This window comes from Meles meles, chromosome 20, assembly GCF_922984935.1.
Source record: "Meles meles chromosome 20, mMelMel3.1 paternal haplotype, whole genome shotgun sequence".
Lineage (NCBI taxonomy): Eukaryota > Metazoa > Chordata > Mammalia > Carnivora > Mustelidae > Meles > Meles meles.
The window spans coordinates 18,181,299-18,209,185 of record NC_060085.1 but is presented as its reverse complement, the minus strand read 5'-3'; the positions used below and the strand labels follow the sequence as shown (position 1 = coordinate 18,209,185).

Below are 27,887 nucleotides of genomic sequence, written 5' to 3'. Positions count from 1 at the left end.
CTTGCTGATTGGTGGATTCCGTTTGGCGCCAACTAGGAAAGGGGGCGGGGCAGCGGAGGTCCCTAGTGAGCAGCTATTACCGCGAAAGGCCACCTCAGCGGCGACAGCCCGGAAGGGAGGTGAAGGTCCACTTGGCGCTCCGCGACTCCGGGTTCGGGCAAAAAAAGAGAGAAAAGCGAAGACGGTGTGAGCCCAAGCCGTTGCCTTGCTGCCCTGGCCTCTCTCTCTTCTCGACCGGACGCGTTTGTTTGGATTTAATCTTCAGGTTGCCGGCGCCCGCCCGCCCGCTGGCCTCGCGGGGTGCGGGGGAATCACCCGTGCATGTCGCTGGCGCCTGCCGGGTCTGGACACCCGCCCGTCCGCGCCGCTTGCCCGCGGCAGCCGCGTCCCTGAACCGCGGGGTCGTGTTTGTGTTTGACCCGCGGGCGCCCGCGGCGGGGCGCGCGGCCGAGGCCGGTGCCAGCGGGGCGGGGCCGGGCGGGCGCGGCGGAGGCGGAGGCAGAGGCGGAGGAAGAGAGAGCGGGAGCCCTGGGAGGCCCGGCGCCGCCATGGAACTGGGCCCGGAGCCCCCGCACCGCCGCCGCCTGCTCTTCGCCTGCAGCACCCCTCCCGCGCCGCAGCCTGTCGTGAAAGCGCTGTTCGGCGCGCCAGCCTCTGGGGGCCTGTCGCCTGTCACCAACCTGACGGTCACCATAGACCAGCTGCAGGGGCTGGGCAGGTGAGGAGGGTCTGGCGAGCGGTGCCCCAGGCCGCTGGACTCCCAGCCGGCTCTCGGGGTGGGTGTGGGGGTGTCCGGCTGGGAAACGGGCTGGGAGCGGGACGAGATCTGTCCGCCGCCCCACCGAGCTGGGGCCCGCCATGTGCACCCTCCCCCCCAGGCGGAACGTGGGGCGGGAGAGGCCGTTCGGACCCTTCAGGGCTGCCCTCAGCCCCGAGCCGGGCCCGGTAGGGGGTGGGGTCGGGCCGGGTTCCCCACCTTGGCCACCCCTTTCAGACTGCTTTGTACTTTTCTTCTGTCCCAATCCCAGGAAGCTCTTTGTAATCTACCCCCACGAGGGCAAAGCGGACCCTTCCAGGCGCTCACTTCCATCCTTTGCTGAACCATCTCGAAGGATCTTAGCTTCCTGCGAGCTTTGTTCCTTCTCTACAGAGAGACATGGCATTTTCTTTTCTGGCGTACGTGCAAAATCATCACAGTTCCTCACCCCGTGCACATTCGTGATGTCCACCCCGCTTTCCTCTGGCCAGGCCTTTTTATTCAGCTTTCCATCCAAAAAAGCTCCCTGGGCTTTTCCTTATGGCAAAATACGCATCCCACGGTGTTTGTGGTGGAGCTGCTTTCCTTTCAGTTTTGGACGTCCCATTGTCTCTGTAAGCACAGGTCTTGTACGTTTTCCAACCTCTGAAAAGCAGGAACTTGACTGATTCACCTTTCATCCTAGCAGGTACCTAGAACACATGCTCTCACTTCAGGAAATACTCCAGCATGGTGGTCCTCTTGTCTACAGTGTGGCCCAGGCCATGCCTACCCACTCCCTTCTTATCTTTTATATTCAAGTGCTAACTGGGTGTTTTGGGTGGCCAAATGGGGCTGTGGTGTGGCCTTAGAAGGAGGTGGTTGAGAGCAGCCTGGATACTTGCTAACCTCATGGCCTGCCTCCTGTATATATCCTTGTCATTATGTTTTAGAAATTTATAGAAAATTCTTTCTCTTGCTTTCAGTGAATATGAACAGCCACTGGAGGTGAGAAACAGCAGTCTGCAGAGAATGGGCTCCTCCGAGTCAACTGATTCAGGTATTCCTTTAGTCTTCAACATTTATTACGTATTTGCTACACGGGGATCAAAACTTGAAATTTCTTGTAACGTGCACTTCACCCAGGAACTGAGCGTGGTGCCTAGTTGTGACAGTAAACAAGAGTCATGGGATTCCGTGACAAACACCGGTAAAACAGGACAAAGAAGGCCATGTGGTAGTTTATGGAGGAAACAAGTGTCCAGGGTACGCATGGAGAGGTGGTGTGTGCTGGATCTTAAGGTTGAGTAGCTGCGTAAAATGAACCATAACACCAAGACCAGAAAAGCGTATCCGTTGAAGCGCAGAGTCAAGCGATTATTTCAGTGAGCCTGCTATGGAAGAAACGGGCCAGTGTGTTTATTCTAATTCATAAATTCATGGTTGTATTTACACAGATGCTTTAGGTTAGGGAACTGCAAGAGCAAAGATCTTAAAATGTAGGCTTCTTAAGAACTGGGGATAGGGGGGCGCCTGGGTGGCTCAGTGGGTTAAAGCCTCTGCCTTCAGCTCAGGTCATGATCCCAGGGTCCTGGGATCGAGCCCCGCATCGGGCTCTCTGCTTAGCATGAAGCCTGCTTCCCCCTCTCTCTCTGCCTGCCTCTCTGCCTACTTGTGATCTCTGTCAAATAAATAAATAAAATCTTAAAAAAAAAAAAAAGAACTAGGGATAGGATGCTTACTTGCGGCAGCATGGCAAATGAGAATACCAGAGCTAGCACTTGACTTCTGCAGTTATGTGGCTATTGTGAGGACAGGTGTAGGCTAGAGCAGACACTGGTGGGTCTGGGCCATCCTGAGAGCAGTGTCTCTTACACCTTGCTCCCTTTGATGATATGAGCACCTTACTTGGTGTTATTTTGTTAAAGGCAGTGAAGACTTGGCTTGTCATAGGACTGATAAATGTATTTTTCCAAGCCCCCAGATTACACATATGGTCTGACAAGATAAAATATTTGGAAGTCAAAATCCTCCAGAAAGCTGGTACCTATTCTTTTCCATGGTCAGAACTCAACAGAAAGTTACCTGGGTAATCTCTATCTGAATAACCAACTAATCCTTAAAAGATTATGTTCAGTTCTAACATCCTATTCGTTTGATGGTGTTTGCAAGAAGGACAAGGGGATTGGTAGTTATACTATGGAAATGTTAAGACTTGTGCAGAGATGAAGTTTTTGACAGTCAAATAGTGATGCCACTGTAATTCTGGCAGAAGTCCAAGCCATGAGTCTTGACTAATGGCTTAAAGAAACAGTACTAGTAGTATTTTTACTTTATTTAATGACAGAATGGTGTTTCGTGTATTATTTCCTGAGGTTTTATTATTTCCCACAGGCTTCTGTCTGGATTCTCCTGGGCCCTTGGACAGTAAAGAAAAGTATGTATTCACTGGTTTTAAAAGTTTGTACTTAGGAAAGACTCCTCTTAATGTTTTATTGAAATTCTTTGTGCTCTGGGTGGGAGCCCTGGATTTAGCTGCCCTTAGTAAGACTTGTGGATCCTGCAAATAAGTCTGGTGCCTTTAGAGAATGAGTTGTTTGTGTCAGCAAATTTTAGGAGTTCCCGTCCTTTATTTCACTGTAAATTGTGGTGGTCTCTTCAAGTCTTGCCCAAACCTTTACTTCACCCTCTGGCATCAGAGACTTAAAAGAAATGTGTATTTTAAGAGAAGACCTGGGCTTGCTCTTTTTACCTAGAAGCCCAGTAATGTTGGGGGTGCTTGTGAGAACAGGACAGACAGCCTCAGAAGTCTTTTCTTCCATCTTGCTTAAAATGGGGATGTTTGACTGCCCCCTCCCCAGACTATAGACTAGACACTGCATCTGTTAATATGAATACCTCTCTCTTGTTTTATTCTCATTGTTTGTCTTCTGATCTCTTTGCAGCCTTGAAAACCCCATGAGGAGAATAAGTTTCCTGCCTGTAAGTACCCTTGTTTATTTTGAGCTAATTTGTATTATCTGTCTCCTTAGCTATCAGCGTGTCCTTGATGGTAGGACTTAATTTAGACAGCAAAGCCTGCTTTTCCTTAGTCTTGTAAACACTCCAAACACCTAAACAACCTCACCTTTCAGTTCTTTTTTTTTTTCCTTAAGATTTTATTTATTTATTTGATAGAGATCATAAGTAGTCAGAGAGGCAGGCAGAGAGAGAGGAGGAAGCAGGCTCCCCGCTGAGCAGAGAGCCTGATGCCAGGCTCGATCCCAGGACCCAGAGACCATGACCTGAGCCAAAGGCAAGGCTTTAACCCACTGAGCCACACAGGTGCCCCTCACCTTTCAGTTCTGACTACCAGTTAGATACAGGAAGTATTCTCTTTTTTTGCAGATGATGTTTTGGGGTTGATTTGGCACCCTAAATCTCTGCTGAGAGGACTATAGACCAACCTTGTGTGGTTAGGTGGGAAGCTGTGTAGCGGGATCTTCTGTCTCATGTTGTGGCAAGGTGGAACCCTGGCCACATTTCTGGGTTAACGCCTGCAGTATGTGAGAAGCTACCCCACCCCCTCCACTGCCATTTTTGTTTTTCTTTTGAACCTGAGTTTCATTGCATTGTCATGTACCCTAATGTCTTTTTTTTTTATTTTGACAGCAGAAGCTCTTGGGCTGTAGCCCAGCTCTGAAGAGGAGCCATTCTGATTCTCTTGACCATGATGTCTTTCATCTGATGGACCAGGATGAGAACAAGGAAAATGTGAGTGTCATCAGTGTACTAACCTAGGAGAGAGGTAAAGCCACAAGTGTCGGTGCCTTCCACAGTAGAGGCTGGGCTCCTTTCTGAGAGACTAGACCTTTACCACCAAAGTTTTGTGAGGTCTTTGCAGTCAGGGAAACCAGTGTTTGAATCCTGCTTATTAGCTGTGTGGCCCTGACCCATTACTTTTTTATTTTTTTAAAGATTTTATTTATTTATTTGACAGAGAGGGGACATAAGCAGAGGGAGTGGGAGAGGGAGAAGCAGGCTTCCTGCTGAGCAAGGAGCCTAACACAGGGCTTGATCCCATGACCCTGGGATCATGACCAGAGCCGACGGCAGATGCTTAACTGACTGAGCCATCCAGGCGCCACCGCCCCCTTACTTCTTTTTAGGCCTCTTCATTTCTTTGTAAGATATGAGTAGCAAAACTCATAGGACATTATGGAGTTAAATAAGATAATATATATAAAGTATTTAAGATGGTTCCCGGCTGGGAGGATTTGCTGATATGGTAGCTCTTAGGAGTAATTACACCATGAATACTTTATCCAGAAGGGTCTGCCCAGACCCTGCCTCTTTGTGCTCACCCTGGGTTGAGTTGTAAGCTTAGGAAGAGGCTTCTTGGCAATATTTGAAAGAATAGGGCCAACAGGTCTCAGGGAATTACAGAATAACTAAACTGGTAGCTCAGAGGGTGAGTTTGTGGTGGACCATCCAAAAGGCCGAGAACACCCCGGCCTGGCTTTTCTCACACCTGCCAGGTGCCTTGCACAGAGTAAGCACCCAAAACAGTTCAGTGACTTGACTGAACTTTTCCAGCCTTCATCCTCACTATATCCCCATGTCGATTTCCTCCTCTTCCATTCCCTGCTAAAATGCCACAGTTAGTGATCCTTATCATCTCCCAGACTTCATGTAAAACCTTCTGCCTCCATAAATTCTCCCAGTAATTCCCTTAGCCACTTGGGAGTGCTTTGGAGGGAGAATACAGAAGTGAGTTCCTGCCTCAAGTGCTTGGAGCACTGCCTTGGCCTGGGTATGTGTATATATGTAGAGGGAGAGGTATATATATTGCCTTCTATTGGACGCAAGAAAGCTGTACTGATGCCTGATTTTCCCCTGAACTTGTCTTTTCCCAGGGTTGCTTGCTTAGAACTTTGTTCTGTAGGGAAACAGCATAGATGGTAGTTAAAGAGCTCTTGTGAGCTTAGGCACATCACTTAACCTGTAAGGCCTAGCTTTCCTCATCTGTAAAATGGGGGGTGATCGGTGATGGTTCTCTGAGTTAATGCACAGAAAGTTCTAAGTGCTGTGTTGGCATATAAATACTCTGTGATACTGGCTGTTACTGCTCTGAGCGTTCACCACAAGTGAAGTGGCTCTTTTAGGTGGGGGTTTATAAGTGGTTTCAGACTTGAAGTAAATGGAATCATACAGAATGTATTCTGTCACTTCTGGCTTTCACTCAACATACGTGATTCATTCGTGTTGTTGAGTAAAACAGTAGTTTTCTTAATTTCCCATTGCTTTGAGTATGGAGTACAAAAACTATTAAGTGGAAAATAATTAACTCCTCTTGGTAGGAAGAAGGTGGGAAATAGAAAATCCTCAAACAAATCTAGAGTGAGAAGTTTTGGCTCCCATTCACAGGCAATTATGTTGAAACACTTTGCTTTAGCTTAGGAAGTTGTCGATCTGATTTAGCTTATTAACTCAGTGTTTTGTATACATGGCTGGTATTTATGTTTTTGTCAGAAAATAGTCTTTGTGGTGAGATAAAAATGCTGCCTTAGAAGTTAGCTGTTGACAGAGTCTGTGAAATTCTTGGTGACACAGATCCAGTGTTGAAGTTAAGGTCAGAAACGGGTAAACCCTTAGTTTGGAGACAGTTACAAAGGCGAGCAGTGCCTGCTCCCCTGACTGTCTCACCCGAGCAACAGCCAAGGCCCTGGTTTTCATGGACAGTGGAAGATGTCTTGACTCTACTGTCTTGCAGGAAGCCTTTGAGTTTAAGAAGCCAATAAGACCGGCATCTCGTGGCTGCCTGCATTCTCATGGACTTGAGGAGAGTAAAGATCTCTTCACACAGAGGCAGAACTCTGCCCCAGCTCGGATGGTATGTGCCCTGGCCTTCACAGGGGAGTTCCTGATGGGAACAGAATTAAAGCATCCTCTTTAACCTGGAGTCGGAGACACTACAGTAGCTCTTGATGTCTTTACCTTGACTTTGTCATTTGAAACTAGACTCACCTTTTTTGGTGTTTTTGCTGTGTCTGGAGAGCAGACAGGCAGAAGCAGAGTAAGAGATGGTATGTTTGGAATATTGAACTTGAGCAAGAAATATTTGACCTTGTCAGTTCTGGGAAAATGGGGCATCCTGGGTCATTCTTCTAAATGTGTGTACGATGGGATTATAGGTCTTAAAACGTGCTCTTTTTTTTTAATTTTTTTTTATATTTTATTTATTTGACAGAGAGAAATTACAACTAGGCAGAGAGGCCGGCAGAGAGAGAGGAGGAAGCAGGCTCCCTGCAGAGCAGAGAGCCCGATGCGGGGCTTGATCCCAGGACCCTGGGATCATGACCTGAGCCGAAGGCAGAGGCTTTAACCCACTGAGCCACCCAGGCGCCCCAAAACTTGCTCTTTCATAGTGCTTCCTGGGTGCTAAGAGATACTCCCAGAGTGGTTTTGTTCAGAGACAACACTTGGCTTCTTCCAAAGGTGGTTTATTAAGAACTATTAGGGATTCTGGTGAACCCGCTCCCTATGGGCTACTTGACGGTATTGGGGGCCACCTACACCAGGGTTATTTCTTTGCAAGACAGAGGCATCACTAATTCTAAAGTTGCCTGCTGGGATCTGACAGCTGAAGCTAGAGAGGCCCACCGAAATGACCACGTTTGGTTTCCAGGTTTTCCCGGGAATTTGGCATGTGAAAATATAGCTTTCCAGTCTGGCTTGTGCTGCAGGTCCAGGTCCAGTATCGTTACTCTGTCTAGCATATGCACAAAGCTCTTCTAGGTATGTTCCAGTCTTTAAATCTTAATAAGCCTGTGAAGCAGCTGGAGTTAACCCCTTTTACGGATTGGGAAAAGTCTGGTCAGGGAGGTTGGGTGATTTGCCAAAGGATACAGATAAATAGAAGACCAGGATTTAACAAAATCTACTGATTCCCAACTACATAGTAATTCTTTTAAGTACTGGTATCCAAAACTAAATCTCTTTAGTGTGCCCTTGAAGACCACTACATCGGGGTTTATTGTGGTTACCTGGTCATCCCTAATTATAGGTGACATGTCCATCATTTGCTGTATCACGTGTGCACTAGGGATCCCAGAACTTAGGTCACAAATACTGGTATTATAAATTTTCTTTTAAAGATTTTATTTATTTATTTGTCAGAGAGATAGAGCACACAAGCAGGGAGAGCAGCAGGCAAAAGGGAGAAGCAGGCTCCTGGCTAAGCAAGGAGCCCATTGTGGGACTTGATCCCAGAACCCCGGGATCATGACCTGAGCCAAAGACAGATGCTTAACTTACTGAGCCACCCAGGCGCCCCACAAATAGTGGTATTCTAGTGTGAGCCTTCAAGGGTGTTGCCCCACAATAAAATTACCTGCCCCTTGGTTCTGCTGGCTGAAAACTTGCCAGTATGCCCCGAGCATGCTCAGGAGCACTTGCGGAGGATCAGAGGCATCTAGAACTTCTGTGAAGCAAGCAGGTGCCTGAAGCAGAGGAGGCCAGCTGCAAAGGGAGCTGTGTCTTAAGGATTGTCTGTAGGACTTAGGTTGAGACTGCTTCCTTACTGTGGGGAAAAAAATCCCTCTCTGAACATTTTTCCTGGCTTTCGGAAGTACCTGGAAAAGATATAATTCACTATCAGCAGTGTTTGTATTAGTAATGTTTATATCTAGAATCTTTACAAGATTTTACTTATTTGTTTGAGAGAGAGCATGAGCAGGGCGGAGGGGCAGTGGGAGAGGGAGAAGCAGACTCCCCGTCGAACAGGGAGTCACGTGGGGCTTGATCCGAGGACCCTGAGATCGTGACCCAAGCTGAAGGGAGACCCTTAACTGACTGAGCCACCCAGGCGCCCCAGTAATATTTATCTCTAGATGGTAGACTTATGAGCCATCTGTCTAAATTTCCTATATTAAATACATAGTAATTTTATGGGGGTTACCCCCTCAGAGAACAACATAGGGTCACCTAGTAAAATACCCCATTTTTACTGCAGGAATGATTCTCTCTCCTAGGAGAGAATGTAGTGGGGAGAGAAGCTTGGGCTTTGGAGTCAAACGGGTGAGCCATGTGATCTTGGTAACCTCTCTTAAGCATTGATTTCCTAATTTGTTAAATAAATAGAGAAGGAGTAACTCCCCTCAATGTGTTGTGAGGTTTAAATGGAACTGAACACTTAAGATGATATCATAGTGCCCAGTACACGGTAATTCCTCAGTTAAAAACAGTACTTATTCAAATTCCAAGTCTAACGGACTAGGATAGACTTTGTAGAACCATGCCACCCTTTCCTCTCCCCGCAACCCCGTCAGAGCTGGAGTCACATAGGTGTTCTCTAGGCAGTTCTGTGGGCAGAGATTGTATCTATCACCCTTCCTCCTTGCAGCCGGTTATCCTGCTGTATCACAACCCGCGGATTACAGTCCTCTGATAAAGCAAACCTTGCCCTTCGCTAGAGGCTCTCCCCAACTCCACTGTAAGGTGAATTGCTTCTGAGAAGAGGTTTTTTTTGAAGGCTTCCAGGCCTGATGCTGCTCAGGACTGTAGACATTAAATCCTTTGTCATCTTAGGCTGCATTTTCTTTTGATGAGTAGCTGCCACAATTTTACTTCTAATAAATACAGTATGTTTTCCCTCATAAAATCTAGTGACCCATCCAAGGGAATCCAATGTGATCAGTCATTTACAAGATGTGATTTCTGTCTTCCAGCTTTCCTCCAACGAAAGAGATGGCAGCGAGCCCGGGAATTTCGTCCCTCTTTTTATGCCCCAGTCCCCTGTGACAGCCACTTTGTCTGATGAGGATGATGGCTTCATGGACCTTCTTGACGGAGAGAATCTGAAGGTGGGGTGTGTGTATGTGTGTATGTGCGCACGTGTGTGTGTTCCTACCCATTCCACTGAGTACGCTGGGAAAGTCGTGAGAAAGAACTGCGATTCCCCAGGGCTTTAGGTGGCTGATATTTTTGTTCTTTTTTGAGACTCTGCTCCTAGTCTAGTTAAATCTGAGCTGGAAGTGGGACAGTTCAAAAGAAGACACCAGGAGGATCCTTCTTACCCTGGAGGAGCTGACCATCTATTTTGTACAAGAGACTGGGAACAAGAAGGTGTGGGATGAGCTGGCGTAAAGCTGGAGAGCTAGAAACTACCTCCTCACATATCCTTGGGGTTGGGGGTGCTTTTAGCTACACGTTCAGGTGTCCGAATTGTGAAATGTGATGCTCTTCTGACCTTAACATACTGGGCAGTGGGAAAGAGGAGCGAATGTTGAGGCTTCCTATCCAGGCCTATCTGATGCTCCTCAGGCAGAGTCACACCTAAAGCCTTCAAACTGTTAGGCTCTGCTGGATCTTTATAATAGTTTTTCTCTTTTAGAATGATGAAGAGACCCCGTCGTGCATGTCGAGCCTCTGGACAGCTCCCCTTGTCATGAGAAGAACGACAAACCTTGTAAGTTGTTCCTGTGTGTCTAGAGATTTGAGTAATTAGGCCTCTGGGACAGAGTGGACTAGACTAAATGGAAAACTAATCCTTCTGCCCACATCACTACAGGGATCAGAAATAGTTTCATTTGATTCTGTCTTTCAGTCTGTGGGCCTTTCTCTTGACTGGTCACTGGTGTTCTCTGGTGTAAAGCACCCTGTTTCTTTGTTTTCTTTTGTTTCTTTGTTTCCTTATTGGTGTGTGAGGAAGTCTGGCTGGGATACATACACACTAGTTCTTGTTTTTATAATTTTTAGTTTATCCCAGCCTTTCTTGGTCAAGTTAATGTCCTCTGTGTGTGTGTGTATGTGTGAATGTCTTTTCTGTTCAACTCCGACCTCTCTTTCTAGTTTAAGATCTCAGGAAAATGTCTGCTAAATTGAACCCCTTGCAAGTGACCGTGATTGATGGTACCTTTGGGTTCTCAGCTGTGGGTGCTGGGCTGGGTAGTCTAGGGATTGGCCCTGAATGAGGCTGAGTTCACAGGCCCAGACCTTGCTTGGCCTCAAAACCCAGTATGTCCCCCAGGAGCTGAGGAGCACACCTACGTGGGGAGCTGGCTCTCCTCTTTCTTAGGTCTCCGGCTCTCTTTCTTAGGTTTGCTTGATTGTTTTGTCCATGCTTTTCAACATTTGCACAAACACTGCCAAATGTTTGGAACAAACGTTTTCTGGGCAAAGATTCTGTTTTACTGCAGGTATTTTCCACGTGGAGTTTCAGATTACTTCGGAGCTCAAGGGTGCTGAGAGTGTTACTCGTAGATAACTGAAGTTTTATATCATTCTTATATTTTTCCATTTCTCCTGTATAGACTCACTCAAAGCTCATATTTAGGACAGATATTTGTGTTTCTCTTTTTTTTTTTTTGTAAAGATTTTATTTTTTTATTTATTTGACAGACAGAGATCACAAGCAGGCAGAGAGGCAGGCAGAGAGAGGGGAGGGAGCAGGCTCCCCGCCACGCAGAGAGCCCGATGTGGGGCTTGATCCCAGGACCCTGGGATCATGACCCGAGCTGAAGACAGAGGCTTTAACCCACTGAGCCACCCAGGCGTCCCGATATTTGTGTTTCTTTTGCCTAGGTCAAGTTAGACTTGACCTAGGACCCAGGTCTTGGACCCAGCCAGGCTTTTGCTTACAAGTGTTACGGATAAAAGCACAGCCTGGGGTGGCTGCTTCATTGGTGTGGGGTCTGAAAGTGGCCCGTGAAGCTCTGCGTCCCACCTCTGCAGAGCATACCCCCCTCTGGCCCTCAGCTTCACCTGCTCTGAGTTTGAGAAGGGGCAGACGGCTTGCTGTGGACACCAGCACTGGCTTCAGCCAAGAGTTTGAGGCGTCAGTGGGTGAACTCAGCCTGTGCTTTCACACTGAGACTTCCCTTCTGGCCGGTGTCCTTAATTAGCCATAGTTACAGCTTGTGTGTCATCATCTTGTCCCACATAGGGTTTGTCCCCGCTGTCATCCTCAGCTACACCTTTGTTTGACTCAGCCCCCGTATTAATACTTCACCCTTTCAGCAGTATGACAACAGCAAGGAGTGAGTTACTCTGTCACACAGTAGCCATGGAGCTCTGGAGCCCCCAGTGGGAAAGCAGACAGAAGCTTACTGTGCGTGTATGGCCACGTGTAGCCCATCGAACGGGTTGTGGACACTTCACAGGCAGGAACGTCCATGCCCCTGGAAAGAGCCCTATGCTGTGAGCCACCACCTGAGTGCTGTGAGGAAGTCAGGGGCCGATCCCACAGGGAGGGCGTGTTTGCTCAGGTTTCTCAGGCTGTGTGGGAACTTGCTTGGGGGCAGGATGTGTTGATTCATGAAAGAGAGTTCATCCAGGGAAAAGCGCATGGCCCTGTGAAGGGGGAGAATCCCAGGACCCTGGGATCATGACCTGAGCCAAAGGCAGAGGCTTTAACCCACTGAGCCACCCAGGCACCCCTTGTTGTTATTTAATTAGATTTTTAACCAATAGAGTTCTGGGGCCCTTCACAGTGAGGATTTGCCTTGTAAGGACACTAACTGCAGACTCTCAATTGCTGGGCTGTGTTGGAAATGTGGTTTGGGCCCTGGGGGTTGTTCACAGTTCCCCCTGAGACTGTTGGAAGGCAGTGATCCTCTTCCCCAAAAATGCTTTCAGCTCTTCTAGGTTAAAAAACAAACAAACAAAAAACAACTCTGGTCTCGCTTTTCAGAAAACATTCCATTAATATGGAATAGATTTTTTAGGAATAGTCTTGGTCTCTGGGAAAGTTGGTTTGGGAGTGGCACACTCTGCCAAGGATTAACCGGAACATTTCAAGGATGCATCGCAATTGTAGTATGAACTTGAAAAGGAGTGGTTTACTGGGATATGAAAGTAGATTCTGCATGGAAGGAAAAGCCAAGCGAGGGTACACTGAGTCACGAACAGACACATGAGTTTAGACTGCCCCTACCATTGGTTAGAGTGGCTGCCCCAGGACTCTGGGAAATCAGTCTTAGAAAGACCAGGTTGAGAGGACTCTTTTTTTTTTTTTTTTTTTTTTTTTAAATAAAGATTTATTTATTTATTTATTTATTTGACAGACAGAGATCACAAGTAGGCAGAGAGGCAGACAGAGAGAGGGGGAAGCAGGCTCCCCACTGAGCAGAGAGCCCGATGCGGGGCTTGATCCCAGGACCCTGAAATCATGACCTGAGCCGAAGGCAGAGGCTCAAGCCACTGAGCCACCCAGATGCCCCTCGAGAGGACTTTTGGCCACAATTTCAAAGGCACTTGCTCCTCTGTGCACCCCTGTTCCTTACAAACGTACACCCTTAGCCCTATCTTAACACCTCATTGGCCCTGTTTTCTAGCATGATCTAGCAACTTCATACCTTTTCTGGATTTAGGTGGGGTATTAAAACTGGTTGAGAGCAAGGTGCCGGTTATTAAACAGTGGGGAGGAGGCAAACCAAAAATGTGTTCCCAGGGGAAGGTAACAGTGATTTGACCTTTGGAACTCTGTGTAGACAGCTTTGGAGAGCTGATTGTCTTCTTATCTCCGTATCCTGTCAGCTGTGCACATGTTCGGTGGGCATCAGGTACTCAGTGGCTACTGTGTGCCAGGTCCTCCAGGAGTCCCTGGGACTAGAGGAAGGGACGGTGTCTGTTTCCTCCCGAAAACCCTTGACCCATCTTCTTTACCATCCCAAATGAACAGGGGTTTTTGTTTGGTTTGGGTTTTAAGATTTATTTATTTTAGGGAGAGCTCCAGCAACTGGGGAGGGAGAGGCAGAGGGGGAGAGAATCCTGAAGCAGACTCCGTGCTCAGGAGTCTCCATGCTCAGGGTCCATACGGAGTGTGACTCTGGTCGATTCCAGGACCCTGAGACCATGACCTGAGCTGAAACCCAGAGTTGGCTGCCTAACCAACTGAGCCACCCAGCTGCCCCTCAAGTGAGCATGTTTTAATGGAAGATGGGTCTCTCGTTTCCTCCGTAGGGCAGTCGATGCAAGCTGTTTGACTCTTCGTCCACGTGTAGCTCCATCACCCGGTCAGTGTTAAAAAGACCAGACCGATTTCAAGAGGAGCACCTGCCCGCAAATACAAAGCGGAGAAAGAACATGACTGGGACCGGTCCCGAGGAGACAGCCAGTCCAGAGAAGCCCCAGGAGGTTGGTCTGGCAGGTGCCTCTTCGTTCAAGGAGCATGATACTGTATTTTTCAATTCTGAAGTTTCTGTTTGGTTCCTTTTCTTTGCCAAGACTTACTGTTTTCCATGTGTTTCAAGCATGTTGGCTCAAAAGCAATTGGCTATTGAAGCATTTTTAGGATGGCTGCTTTGAAATCCTCGCCACATAATTCTAGCATCCGAGTCGCCGTGGTGGGTTCGGTAGATTGTCTTTTCCTATTCAAGTTGAGATCCTCCTGGTTTTTGCTATGGCAAGTGATCTTTCTATCCTATCCTGTGTAGTTAGGGTATTATAAGACTCAGGTCTCTGTCAATGTTCTGTTTTAGGCCTGTTATACTGCGGGGATGATAGGGGTGAAAGTTCAGGTTCCCCCAACACAGCCTCCCTTGACACACTGAATGGGGGAAAGCCTCATTATTGTTGGGCAGGAGTTGGGGTTCAGGGTCCCCACAGGGGCTCTGCTGACACCGTTCCAGTGGAATGGAGACTGGGCACTTCATCACAGCTGGACAAGGGCTGAACAAGTTAGCTCCCTGCTTGCTGACCGGGCCTGTTGTCGGGCCATCAGTTTTCCCTTGGAGTTGCCTACAGTGGTGGTATTGTCCAGTTTTCTCTCTTGATAGGCGGCCCTTCTTCTCCCTTTGGCTAGGGAGAACAGACTTTCCTTATGGTTTCTTACTACTTTGAGTTTGCTACATCACTGTCTCCTGGTCTGTTTGGATCTACAAATTACCTGCTATTTTAAGTTTGTTTCACAACAGTGTAGTGTTTTTCAGTATTTTCTAAGTGTTCTGGTTCCATTGTTTCCTTTTAATTCAGACCTATCATGGCCTAATAAAAGTTGATTTTTTTTTTTTTTTTTTAAGATTTTATTTATTTATTTATTTATTTAACAGAGAGAGCGAGATCACAATAGGCAGAGAGGCAGGCAGGGATGGCGGGGAAGCAGGCTCCCTGCTGAGCAGAGAGCCCGATGCAGGGCTCCATCCCAGGACCCTGAGATTGTGACCCAAGCCAAAGGCAGTTGCTTAACCCACTGAGCCATCCAGGTGCCCCTAAAAGTTTAATTTTTATAAAAGTTTACCTATGCTCCAAACAATATGTATCTTCTTTGATGTCAAGTTCAGCATATCGAATTCTCTAACGTCTCAGTTTGCTCGTAGTTTGTTATGGTTTGTTTTCCTGTTACTTTGGAACTTTCTCTATTAATAATATATCATGAACTTTCTATGGGTGGGAACACCTATAGGTCTGGGATTGAGCCCCACATCAGGTTCTCTGCTCAGCAGGGAGTTTGCTCTTCCCTCTCCTGCCTCTCCCCCCCCCCCCAGCTTGTGCTCTCTCTCTTACTCTCAAATAAATACATAAAAATCTTTAAAAAAAAAAAAAATCAGCTAGATGACACCATTAAAAATACCTAGGCCTGCTGTCTCCTATTTTATAATTGGCTTTGGTTACCTAATACTTGATGAGCATTTTACTTTTTTTTTTTTTTTAAGATTTATTTATTTATTTGACAGAGATTTTATTTATTTATTTATTTATTTATTTATTTATTTTAAAGATTTTATTTATTTATTTGACAGGGAGAGATCACAAGTAGATAGAGAGGCAGGCAGAGAGAGAGAGAAAGGGAAGCAGGCTCCCTGCTGAGCAGAGAGCCCAATGTGGGACTCGATCCCAGGACCCTGAGATCACGACCTGAGCTGAAGGCAGCGGCTTAACCCACTGAGCCACCCAGGCGCCCAGATTTTATTTATTTATTCATTTATTTATTTTTTTTTAATTTCAGCGAGAGAGGGAATACAAGCAGGGAGATTGGGAGAGAAAGAAGCAGGCTTCCCGCCAATCAGGGAGCCTGATTCGGGGCTCGATCCTATGGCCCAGGGATGATGACCCAAGCCTAAGGCAGGTGCTTAACAATGGAACCACCCAGGCACCTTGCATTTTACTTTTTCTTATTAAAAGTGGAATTCTAGGGGTACCTTGGTGGCTCAGTTGGTTAAGCGCCTGACTCTTAATGTCAGCCCAGGTCGTGATCTCAGAGTCGTGAGGTAAAGCCCCCATGTTGGGCTCTGCAGTGCGCATGGTACCTGCTTAAGAGTCTCTCTCCCTCTCCTTCTGTACCACCCCCTCAAAAAAAGAAACGGAATTCTAGACTAAAGGGCAGGAACATTTATGATTCTTTGCATTTTATACATGCCAACAAATTGCCTTCCAGAAGGCTTCTAGTTTCTATGTCTGTCAATACTCTTGCTATACTAGGGATTTATCTTTTTTATTTTCTTTTTTAAAGATTTTTTTTTTTTTTTAAGATTTTATTTATTTATTTGACAGAGAGAGAGAGATCACAAGTAGGCAGAGAGGCAGGCAGAGAGAGAGGAGGAAGCAGGCTCCCCGCGGAGCAGAGAGCCCGATGCGGGGCTCGATCCCAGGACCCTGAGATCATGACCTGAGCGGAAGGCAGCGGCTTAATCCACTGAGCCACCCAGGCGCCCCTCTTTTTTATTTTCTTAATATCATTTCTAAGTTAGTTAGTTAGTTATTTTTAAGAGAGAAAGGGTAGGGGACAGAGGGAGAGGAAGAGATAATCTTAGGCAGGCTCCAGCAAGGAGCCTGACGTGGGGGCTGGGTCTCACGACCCTGAGATTATGATCTGAGCTGAAATCAGGTCAGACACTTAACGGATGAAGCCACCCAGATGCCCCAGTGTCGTTTGTAATTGTTCCCTAAATGCGTTTCCAGTTTATTTGTTCAAATCTGGGTTGATAAAAGGTCTGTGCATTGCAGTTGGTGCTAGGTTCTTATTATTTGGGCCCCTGTGCTCCATCTTTTTGTTTCTTTCTTGAGATTTATTGGTTGAAGAACTCAGGCCAGTTGTCCTGGAGAAGTTCCCAGTCCTATGGGATATTCTGACTTTGTCTTCTATCCTCTGGATGGCCCGTACACCTAAACTCTGGGAAGGGTTAATCGGATTGTGGTTCCATTTCTTTGGCATTTCCTGGGTCATTTGTTTACTTTGATCAGGCGGCCCGCTACTGGGCAGCCATTGGTGATTATTGCCTAGGTTTCATTTAACAAAAGTTTCAGAAACTGGTCCTGCAGTTCTGTCATTTTTCCTTTATTGGCAGAATGTTCCCACAAAAAGAAACTTCTTTTTTTGTTTAAAGATTTTGTTTATTTATTTATCTGACAGATCACAAGTAGGCAGAGAGGCAGGCAGAGAGAGAGAGGAGGAAGCAGGCTCCCTGCTCCCTGCTGAGCAGAGAGCCTGATGCGGGACTTGATCCCAGGACTGACCTGAGCTGAAGGCGGAGGCTTTAACCCACTGAGCCACCCAGGCACCACCCACAAAGAGAAACTTCGGCGCATCAAACTCTTTGGTCACCCTTGGGAAAGACAAAATGAATGCTGGATCTCTTTGAAGTGAACATCCCCCATAAACACCCAATTATGACCAAGCAAGAGCCCTGGCAGCTGCCCTCCTCTGCTTCCCCTCAGTAACACTGAGCTCTGTTGCTGAGGTCAAGTTTTGCCTGTGTTCGAACCTTCTATCCTTGGGGTCCTACTGTATGCGTTAATATCTGGATTTTCTTGTTCAGCATTGTTTTTGTGAGAGTCGTTGTATATCCACGGTTGGGTCTCCTCCCCCTACCCCGCCTTTTTTTTTTTATTGCTGTGTAGTATTGAAAAATGACATATCTTCCCACTCTGGCTTGCCTTTTCTCTTAATACTGTTCTTTTGATGAACAGAATTTCTTGATTTTTAAATGTATTTCAGTTAATCAGTCTTATCTCTGTTTAGTGCTTTTTGTGTCCTGCTTAAGAAATCCTTACTTCCCCATGACTAGCCCTTTTCACATGGCCTGACTAGTCTGGTAACTTCTTTGCTACTATCAGAAGGCATTCCAGGTTTATCTTGTACATTTCTTGTCCCAACCTGGAGTCAATCGCTTCTTTAAAAAGGCCTCTTTCTTTTATTTTCTTTTTTCCTTTTTTTTTTTTTTTTTTTTTTAAGATTTTATTTTTAAGTAATCTCTACACTCTACATGGGGCTCCAACTTACAACACTGAGATCAAGAGTCACACCTCCACTGACTGACCAGCCAGGCACCCTCAAACCCTGGTTTCTTTTAGTGGAAAATAGTATTTAGACCACAGTATCCTTTAGGAACGCTCATTGTACCTCTATAGAGTTTCTCGGTTGGAGAGAACTAAAAAATACTTATTTAGACTTAGCCTTAATTTTAATTCTCCTTTTTTAAAAAAAGTAGGGAGGGGTGCCTGGGTGGTTCAGTTAAGTGGCTGCCTTCCTTCCAGATCATGATCCCAGGGCTCTGGGATCAAGCCCCACACGGGGCTCTGTGCGGTGGGGAACCTGCTTCTCCCTCTCCCTCTGCCTGCTATTTCTCCAGATTGTGTGCACATGCCCTCTCTCTCTCAAATAAATCTTTTTAAAATTTTTAAAAATTTATAAAGGGAAGAAAAAAACTTAGTTTCAGAACATTTGAGTTAGACACTGAAATAATAGACCTAGTCAGTGACCCACATTCTCTTTTTCATTCTAGATTCAGTCAAAAGAGGAAAATATTTTATTTGCTAAATATAGACATTTACATGTCACTCTCCTGGTGACATGTTCTAGGTGAATGTTTTCAAAAGTCCTATTCGGAACCCTGGGCTCATTTTCCACCTTTGATTTGTTACAGCTTCTACATCAGTCTTTATCCTTGGCATCTTCCCCAAAGGGCACCATTGAGAACATTTTGGATAATGACCCAAGGGACCTTATAGGAGACTTCTCCAAGGTAATTCTAAACAGACGCAAGGAGCTCTGGCTATGTGATTTGGACTTTGGGGTGTTTCCTAGAATCCCCCTCAGCCTTTCTCCCTCCCTGGGGTGGCTCTTGCAGTGCCCCCAAGGGGACACAGTTTGAAGTTTTTAAAGGTAAGGAAACAGTCTCATGATCTGATGTATCTTGCTCTCTCTGGCACTGTCAACCTTACCGGTACTGATCAGACAAAGTAGGAAGCCACCAACCAGCCACCTCAACTCCAACCCAAAGGCCAGGCTCCTTGGGAACTGTGTTTCTGATTATAAAAATAGTAATGCAGTGAAGTACAAAGAAGCAAGAATAAACCCTCACTATATGACTGTGTATCAAAAGGTTATCTTAGAAAATCCCAAGTTGACACATTTCTCTGTGGTCCAGAGAAGCCTGGTCTTTGAGGGGGAAGGCCCTCAGGGAAGTGCGGAGGAAGATCTGATGGCCTGATACAGACAGATTTGCTGAGCGGAGGACTTGGCAGCCTTCGGGCTGTGGTGAAATACGAGGGTGGGACAGAGAAGGTAGCAGCTGGTTCAGCCACAAGGACGGGAAGGCTACCAGATCAATTTATTGTTAGTGTAGCTAGCATTTGTTGAAGCACTTGATACGTAACTTACTGTTATGTAACTTACTGTTACGTATTAAGCAAAAATTCCAGTATGAGACCCAGTCCCTTCCCTCAAAACACTTCTCATGTGGGCAGTAAGACTTGCTATGCCGTGAACCGTGGACTGCACGGTAGATGGAAGTGAACGTCAGGGGTAGTGTAAGCAGACTGGGAGAAATGAAGACGGGTTGTTGCAGCTAGAAGATCGGGGAAGGTACGGGTCTGGGCCATATTTCACATTTCAGCCAGGTGAGTTTTGAAGGAATAGGGACCTGGAAGGGGATTAAAAATAGGAGACAATTCTATCTGAAGGGAAGAGCAAGCAGAGACTGGGTGTGTCCTCGTTGATGGAACCTTCCATTTGAATTGAAGCTGTTAGTTATATTTGTCTTAATGACCTTACAAATGGCCGTGGGGACGGGTGAGCTCTTGATTCAGCCAATTGCCCTAATGAGTACTTGCTGATGTGCCTGTCTTTCCCCTCAAGGCCAGGCCAGGTCTCATTTTTCCCATCTCCAATGCCCAGCACCATGCTCCTGCCAATCTGGCTACTGAGATGAAGGTTCCTGACAAGGAGGGGGAAGGAAATGACCTGAGGTTTCTGTATTTACATCTGTCTGGCTTACGAGCTAGCTAACCTCGGATAGGGTGCCCAGCTTTACACATGAGAATGAGGATAATAGCCTTTTAGGTATGAGCAAACATGCGATGTCAGGATGTTGACAGCCTAGATGAGTAACCTGCCTGTACTATTAAGGTTTGTGTATAAAGCTGCCTCTTACCAGGCAGGCTAGCAGTGTAAATGTTGCATTTATAGGCCTTTTGAGATTTACTAAGTATCTTTTTTTTTTTTTTCCCCTCCAAGGGTTATCTCTTTCATACAGTTGCTGGGAAGCATCAGGATTTAAAATACATCTCTCCAGAAATTGTAAGTCGTCTTTTTGGATCCTGCCATCCATGGGGTATTTGCATCTAGTTGTTCCTGGCAGCCCAAGTTGATTCTCCTGGGCTTTCTGTCCACAGATGGCATCTGTTTTAAACGGCAAGTTTGCCAACCTCATTAAAGAATTTGTCATCATTGACTGCCGATACCCATATGAATATGAGGGAGGCCACATCAAGGTATGTTCCTGAGACTTGCTGGTGAGCCCTGCTGTTGTGGGAGGCATAGAAGGAGCCCTGACAGGATCTGTGATTTTATTTATTTATTTATTTAAGATTTTATTTATTTATTTGAGAGACAACAAGAGTGAGAGAGAGCAATAGACTCCCCGCTGAGCAGGGAGCCAGGTGCTCGCCTCAGTCCCAGGACCCTGGGATCATGACCTGAGCTGAAGGCAGACACTTAAGACTGAACCACCCAGGCGCCCCACGGATGTGATTTTTTAAAAGGTGGCAGGATGGTCAGGGTGTGTGGGTGGCTTAGTTAAGCGTCCTCCAACTCTTGATCCCAGCTCAGGTCTTGATCCTAGGATTGTGAGTTCAAGCCCTGAATAGGGCTCCACACTGGGCATGGAGCCTACTTAAAAAATAAGTAAAAAGTAAAATAAAGGGGGGGCGGTGTGTGACACCTGGCTGCTTATTAGCTCGCATCCTGGTTATGAGAATTTTTGAAGGAGGCCTTGATTCCTGGGGCACTGAAGAACGTTGCCTGGCCTGCACTGCTCACCACACTGCCACAGATGCTCGCTGTCCTAGGCCTCACACCGGCACCATCCAGGGCATTTCTAGGTGGTACCCACTGATTGCTAAGCCAGGCCTGAGCATGCCACAGCTCCTGACCAGAAGCCAGTCTCTAGGGACGTATCTCCATCTATACCAGGCTTAGTGATGCCTCTAAGTCTGTGATGGAATTAAGCCGCAGGATGGAGGGCGGGTGTTGTGACACAGTTTCCCAGGACGAAAGTGACTGGTTGTGCCAGCTTAATCTTTTAACCAATAAAATAGTGTTGAAATACACAGTAAAGGAGTACATTCAGTACGTGTTTGCCACTGTCTCAGTGGCTTTCAAAAGTCCCGAATTCACAAATACCAGTCATGTCCACCGTAGTCATAACAGAATATGAGGTACCCAATTAAAGATGACTCTCCCAGAATCCTTACTGGCAAGTGTGATGCGTACGGGTGCCAGGAGTCTCTGGTGCCTCCACAGGGTGCGGTGAACTTGCACATGGAGGAGGAGGTTGAGGACTTCTTACTCAAGAAGCCCATCGTGCCTACGGATGGCAAGCGCGTCATTGTCGTGTTCCACTGCGAGTTCTCTTCTGAGCGAGGTCCTCGCATGTGAGTGTTGCGTGCCGCTGGGCTCTGGGGCGCGGGCCCGCGGTAACTGGGGGGATGTGGCCGGGGATGGCTTGCGCTTGGGGCAGACGTCGGCACACTCAGCACCCTATCACACCTCCTGAATCATTTCCATACCCTCGCCTGCATGCATGCAAATGTTGGCTTTGTGAAAGTTCAAATTCATGTGTAGCAGATGTTTTCCCAAATTCTTATCTATTAAACAGTCATTTGATTTGATGAACAGCTTCCTTGAGTGTGGCTTTTTATAGGTTTGACCTAGCAGTTTCTGTTGCCAAGGGCTTTGGGCCTTCTCCAGCCTGGCCCTGTCTCAGATGCTAGTGTGGTCTGTGCTGGGAGAACAGGGGGACAGCTGGAGAGGGGGGTGGGGGCTGGGGCAGGGCAGGGTGCAGCTTTGACCGGGATGGGCCAAGGTAATCTTTTCATAGGCCCACAGGCCTAGATTCTTACGCAGCCTTTTCATTTTGAACCAGTTCAAAATCAGGCCACATGGGGACACCTGGGGGGTGCAGTCCGTTAAAAGTCCCAACTCTTCCTTTTGGCTCAAGTCATGGCCCCCAGCTTTGGGCTCTGTGCTCAGCAGGCAGTCTGCTTGAGATTACCTCCCTCCCTCTGCCGCCACCCCGCCCCCAACACCACACACACACTCAAATCTCCTTTTAAAAAAATTGTTTTTTAATTTATTTATTTGAGAGAGAGAGCATGTGCCGGAGAGGGGAGGAGGAGGAGGGAGAAGCAAATTCCCCGCTGAGCAGGGAGCCCCATGCAGGGCTTGATCCCAGAACCCTGAGATCATGACCTGAGTCGAAGGCAGATGCTTAACTGACTGAGCTGCCCAGATGCCCCTATATAAAAAAAAAAAAAAAAAAAAAACTTAAAACAAAACAAACAAACTTAAAACAAAACAAAAAAACGGCCCTTTGCCTGCATGTGCTTCACCTGACTTCAGCAGCGCTGCTGTTTTGCCTCGCTGGCCCACGTGCACCGGCAGCAGGAATTTGTCTCCCCACCTCCCTCCCAAGGACAGGGACTTGGCCTGCACTTGGCACAAAACTGGTCACAGGAAGAGGTAGGATTTCAGCGAGGACTCCTGTTCTTCACGAGTGGATTACTCCTTCACTCCACAGTTCCTGTGGCCTCTCGCCTGCTAGAAGGTGTTCTGGGCACTGCAGGGAACAGCAAAACATAGGAGAGCAAAAACTCTTGGCCTTCACGGAGCTTGCGTTTCTGGGTGGGCAGAAAAGACAAACGATAAAAAATAAGTCAGCTACTCAGTGTGTTAGAAGGTGCTTCGGAGACAAGTAAGATGAGAGGTGGGTGCCCCCAGCATGTTGGAGGACAGCAAGGCGGCAGGAGTGGCCGGAGTGGGGAGAGGGGGAGAGCCGCGGGGGTGGGGTACCATGCTGTGGGCCCCTGGGAGGACTTCGGCTTTGGTACCAGGGATTGGGAGCTCAGGAGCCACGGCCGGGTGAGGGCATTAGTAAGATACTCAGAATTCAGTCCAAGCAGAGGGGGGCAAGGAGGTGCCCTGAGGCAGAAGCCAGCTCAGCCTCTTTAAAAGCTGCAGGAAGAAGGCAGCCGGCTTACACAGGAAGTAAGGGAGGGACCCAGGCTGTGGATGTGCCAGGAGCAGAGACTGCAGTGGGGAGCTGGCTCAGAAGCTGTCACTCGTGTGGGCTGCCGGTGGGGGCAGGGAGGACGCTGGGCAGGGGCCAGACGGTAAGGCTGTTTAACTCAGAGAAAGGACCGTTGGGGAGAGACTGTCTCCCTCCCACCACCTGTGAACTCTTCCTAAAGATCACGGGCGGCTGGGAACGCACAGCTCAACACTGTTTGCACGAGTGACCGGGAGACTGGGAAGCTGTGTGAGGAGTGTTCGCACCGCACCGCTGCGCTTGCTGCGTGGCTCACCTCGCTTTGGCCTGCCTTCTTCGCAGGTGCCGATACGTGAGAGAGAGAGATCGGCTTGGTAATGAGTATCCCAAACTCCACTATCCCGAGCTGTATGTCCTGAAGGGCGGGTACAAGGAGTTCTTCCTGAAATGCCAGGTAAGGAGGAGTCTCTGGAGGGCGTAGTGCCCCCTTATCCAGCTTAGATGGTCCGATCTGTCTGGTGGGCATGGCTGTGGTCTCGTCTGGGGAGCTGCCCTGCACGGAGAAGGGCCCTGGAACGTACTGCCTAGTGGGCGCTGCACCCAGCCTTGCACGTGGGGGGAGCCGTGAGGCGGGGCCCCTCATCTCGCACTCTCCCATCTGCAGTCTCACTGTGAGCCCCCCAGCTACCGCCCCATGCACCACGAGGACTTCAAAGAAGACCTGAAGAAGTTCCGCACCAAGAGCCGGACCTGGGCAGGGGAGAAGAGCAAAAGGGAGATGTACAGCCGTCTGAAGAAGCTGTGAGGGTGGCCACGCCGGACAACAGCAGCCTGAGCTTCCCTCCGTGCCTCCCCCCCTTCCCTCTTTGCTGCAGAGAAACGTGAGCGAAGGGGCCAGCCGTATGCGCAATGTGCGGAGAGAGGACCGGGGCTGGTTTGCCTTACCCCTGCCTCTGCGCTCCCGGGCTGGGAGCCTCTTCTGTTTCTGTAAGACGTTCTTCTGCCTCGGGACTGGCTGCCAAGGCTGTCACTGGCCACAGCACCGTTCGGAGCACAGAGTCAGGAAGTTCTGACTTCTCACCCCCCCCCCCCCGCCCACCCCCTGCCGCTGGACAGACCACCTGGGGCCTTACGGGGCACTGTCCTCTCCGGAGGGGAGGCGTCGGAGAGTGAGAGAGAAGTCACGGAAGCAGAAATGCTGCTGGCCAGATACCAAAGACAGCCTGGGAAGGGAACGGTCTCAGTGGGATAACCCGTATCTTTAATTTATTCAACTTCATCAATCACTTTAATATTTTTTTTTAAACTCCTGGAGACTTTTATTTAACTGCTTCTTTAAGTCATAATACTGCCATTCTGGGTAGGGTTTTATCATCCCAGGGACTACCTCTGCTTTTAAAAAAAAAAAAAAAAAAGATGGGCGAGAAGAGGCAAACTTGTGTCGAGGGACAGACGTAGGAGCTCTGTCACCCCCAGGAGGCACTGTGGTACTGGGGCTGCTGCTATTTAAAGCCAAGGACTGAGGTACCAGTAGGAGTGAGCACTGGACTCAGACTTGACTACAGGACATAAGCTAAACCTCCCAGACCTACCTCGAAGGCCACTGAGATCAATGTGTGTGTTGGGGGGGTGACCCTGCTCTTGCTCACCCTGGTTCCCTGTGACACTGGCTGGTATAGGAGTCCCAGTCAGGAAAGCACTTCAGGCAGCTTCCATTGGGCCACCCCCAGGTCATCGTTGGAATGTGGTAGTGTAGGTGTCCTAGAGTAGTGGGGGGGGGCAGGGCGGGGGGGCTCTGCGGGATAGGGGAGGGGAGTGTACACTGAGTGTCTTCTGTTACTGATACTCTTGAATAGCTTTTGATTTTCTAAAAATAGTCATTGTATGAGTCAGGGAGTATCAAATCAGTGTTGGCTGGGCCACCCAAGGGTGAAGAGAGGGACTGGAAGTCCTGGGCATTAGGAGAGGGGCATGGGTGCATACAGATGACGATACCGAATGTGGTTCTCAGGAGGCAGCGTGGTGGATTTTGAAAGTAAAACTTTCTGAGTTTATCATGTTTGAATTTGAGGGACAAGGAGTGATGGATCGTCACTAGTTGCCCCCTCATCTAGCCCTGTGGAAATGGGGGTCTCAAAGGAACAGTCTCAAGTCAGCTGGGGCTGACTTGGTTGATTCTGGACAGGCCTGTTTGGTTCCTGCTCGTCCCCTCGCCACACAGGCACCAGCCTCGTCGCCATCTTTGTTCCACTGGGGTGTAGCCAACTTTTTCTTAAACACAAGAGCCAGTCTCCCCTTTTACTTCCCTTCCTCCTCCGGAGGTAGGGAGGGAAGCAGTGGTACAGAAGATGGTTTGTTGCTGTTGTTATGGGTTTGAGTTATATTTGGCTATAACACAATCTTGTTAGAAAAAAGTCAGTGGGGGAGGAGGGGAACAGGAAGAAAGAGAAAGGCCTCTTCCCCTCTCACCACAGATTGAGACGCTTCTCAATTGGTCTCTAATCTTGTTGGTAGGGATTCTGTTGGTTGGATGCCTGGAAAGGGAGGCGGGATGGCCTTCGGACTGTACCAGCTTAGCTCGCATGGGTGACCAACTGTTGCAGGCTCTGAAAATAAAAACAATCCTGAACCCATACTCTGCCTAGTTCTTGATAGATTTAAGAGAATTGTGTTTCCCTTTAAGGTTCTGGGACCCTACTTGACTAAAACCATTGGGGGGGGGGGGGGCTCTTTCCTCAAGAGGCCCAAGGGCTCCTATGTAGCATGGTCCCAGGGATGGCCGGAATGACCACCAGTTACTACCCTGACTCTAGAAACTTGGCATTCAGATTGATTTGCAAGATGAAATAGGGATATCAAAAGCTTACCCAAACCAGGCTCCTGGGTGGCTCAGTCGGTTAGGTGTCTGTCTTCAGCTCAGGTCATGATCCTGGGGTCCTGGGATCGAGCCGCACATTGGGCTCCCTGCTTGAAAGGAAGCCTGCTTCTCCCTTTCCCACTCCCCCTGCTTGTGTTCAGTCTCGCTGTCTCTCTGTCAAAAAAAATAAAATTTAAAAAAAAAAAGGCTTTAATATTTGTTTCCAGACTTTACTACTTTCCTTGAACCCATCTTACCCCAAATTATTTGAGAGGACTGTATCTTTCTAGTTCATTATGAAAACTTTATCCCAAGTATCCATTCTTATAATAAGGATTTGATTCACATGTCATGTGAGTGTATATGATCTTGACAAGAAATTGGCTTTTTTTTTAACCATGGAAAACTCCGAAAAGAATAATGAACCACTTTTCTGCCCATTAGAAAGCTTCTACAACATCTACTCAGAGCCAGTCTTCTCTTCCTCACTCCTCCCTGACTTTGCTCTTTAAATTTACTCTGAGCAAGTAACACTTCTCTGGATTATTGCAAAAGCCCACTGGCTTTTTGGCTTAGCTTGTTGTTGCCATAATCAACTTGCTAAATGTCTAATTAGGTCAGCCCATTCTCACTGGAGAGTTTAATGGCTCCTTGTTGCCTATAAAATTAAACTTGAACTCTAGCCCATGTGCTAAAACACAAAGCCAGCCTTACCCTATGTTCATCTTATGCTCCAATAACAGGCAGAGTTCTGTTTCTAGAATGTACCCTGCCCTTGGAGCCTTGCTTGGAAATTTGGTTGAGAGCTAGTTCCCTGAGAATCTTAAGACAGCTCACCAAAAAAGATTTGGGGCAACTGTTGTATGCAAACCATAATCCCTTGGTTTCAGTAAAAAAATGTTTAAGTTCAGGGTTACCCTGCTGGCTCAGTCGGTAGAGCATGTGACTCGAGCTTGGGGTTTTTGAATTCGAGCTTAATGGTCAACTGTCCAGTCCCACCCATTCCCCGCAAGGTAACTGCTACCATTGGCATTGTGATTGCTTCCTAAGCAACGAGATACAGAACTGCTTTTCATATTGTAAAACTGCATAAATGTCTCCATTTTGTGCACCTTCTTCTGCATCTCACTTCTTAAGATTTTATTTATTTGAGAGTGTGCATGCACGTGGGGAAGGGCAGAGAGGCTGGGAGAGAGAATCCCAAGCTGACTCTGCTGAGCGCCCAGCCCGATGCAAGGCTTGATCCCACGATTCTGAGATCACGACCAGAGCCCAAACCAAGAGCTGGATGCACGCAACTGACTGAGCCACCTAGACAACCCTCGCTTTGTTTTAAGATTTTATTTATTTATTTGACAGACAGAAATCACAAGCAGGCAGAGAGGCAGGCACAGAGCGAGGAGAGGCAGTCTCCCCTCCGAGCAGAGAGCCGGATGCGGGGCCCGATCCCAGGACCCCGGGACCATGACATGACCCAAAGAGAGAGGCTTTAACCCACTGAGCCACCCAGGCGCCCCCTCACTTTGGTTTCTATGACCCTGTTTCTCACACGGAACCACATAAGGCCACTTGACTCCAGAAAGAGCAAAGCATGAGCCAGCGATGACTCAAGGGCCACACCTCTCCAGCCAAGGAACCTCCAGTAAATCACTTTTCACTCCCCGGTGCCTTTCCTCACAAGTAACAAAGGGCATTTGAAGTTGATGTTGCGCTGTGGCTACCCCTGTCCCAACATTCTGTAACTCGGGTCTTTGGATGCCCCAGTACCCACTTCAGATCTACTGGGAAGAAGGGCAGCCATGGAAGAAGAGCTATTTCTTTCACATGC

The 27,887-nt window shown here is 47.8% G+C and overlaps 1 protein-coding gene across 4 annotated transcripts; it reads left to right on the top strand.

Annotated features, from left to right (window-relative positions):
* CDC25A (cell division cycle 25A) lies at positions 1-26,186 on the top strand. Of its 4 annotated transcripts, none has more exons than XM_045992216.1 (15): positions 2-718; positions 1,723-1,796; positions 3,131-3,173; positions 3,682-3,718; positions 4,391-4,489; positions 6,489-6,608; positions 9,445-9,579; positions 10,110-10,184; positions 13,679-13,852; positions 18,580-18,678; positions 20,172-20,234; positions 20,330-20,428; positions 21,459-21,589; positions 23,545-23,656; positions 23,867-26,186. In XM_045992216.1, the coding sequence occupies exons 1-15, from the start codon at positions 549-551 to the stop codon at positions 24,005-24,007; spliced, it is 1,572 nt and encodes a 523-aa protein (XP_045848172.1). In that variant the 5' UTR covers positions 2-548; the 3' UTR covers positions 24,008-26,186. The 4 variants fall into 4 exon arrangements, with proteins under 4 accessions (XP_045848174.1, XP_045848172.1, XP_045848173.1 ...); XM_045992215.1 differs by having other exon boundaries at positions 3-718; positions 4,388-4,489; XM_045992218.1 differs by lacking the exon at positions 6,489-6,608 and having other exon boundaries at positions 1-718.
* The last annotated feature ends 1,701 nt before the right edge of the window (positions 26,187-27,887 follow it).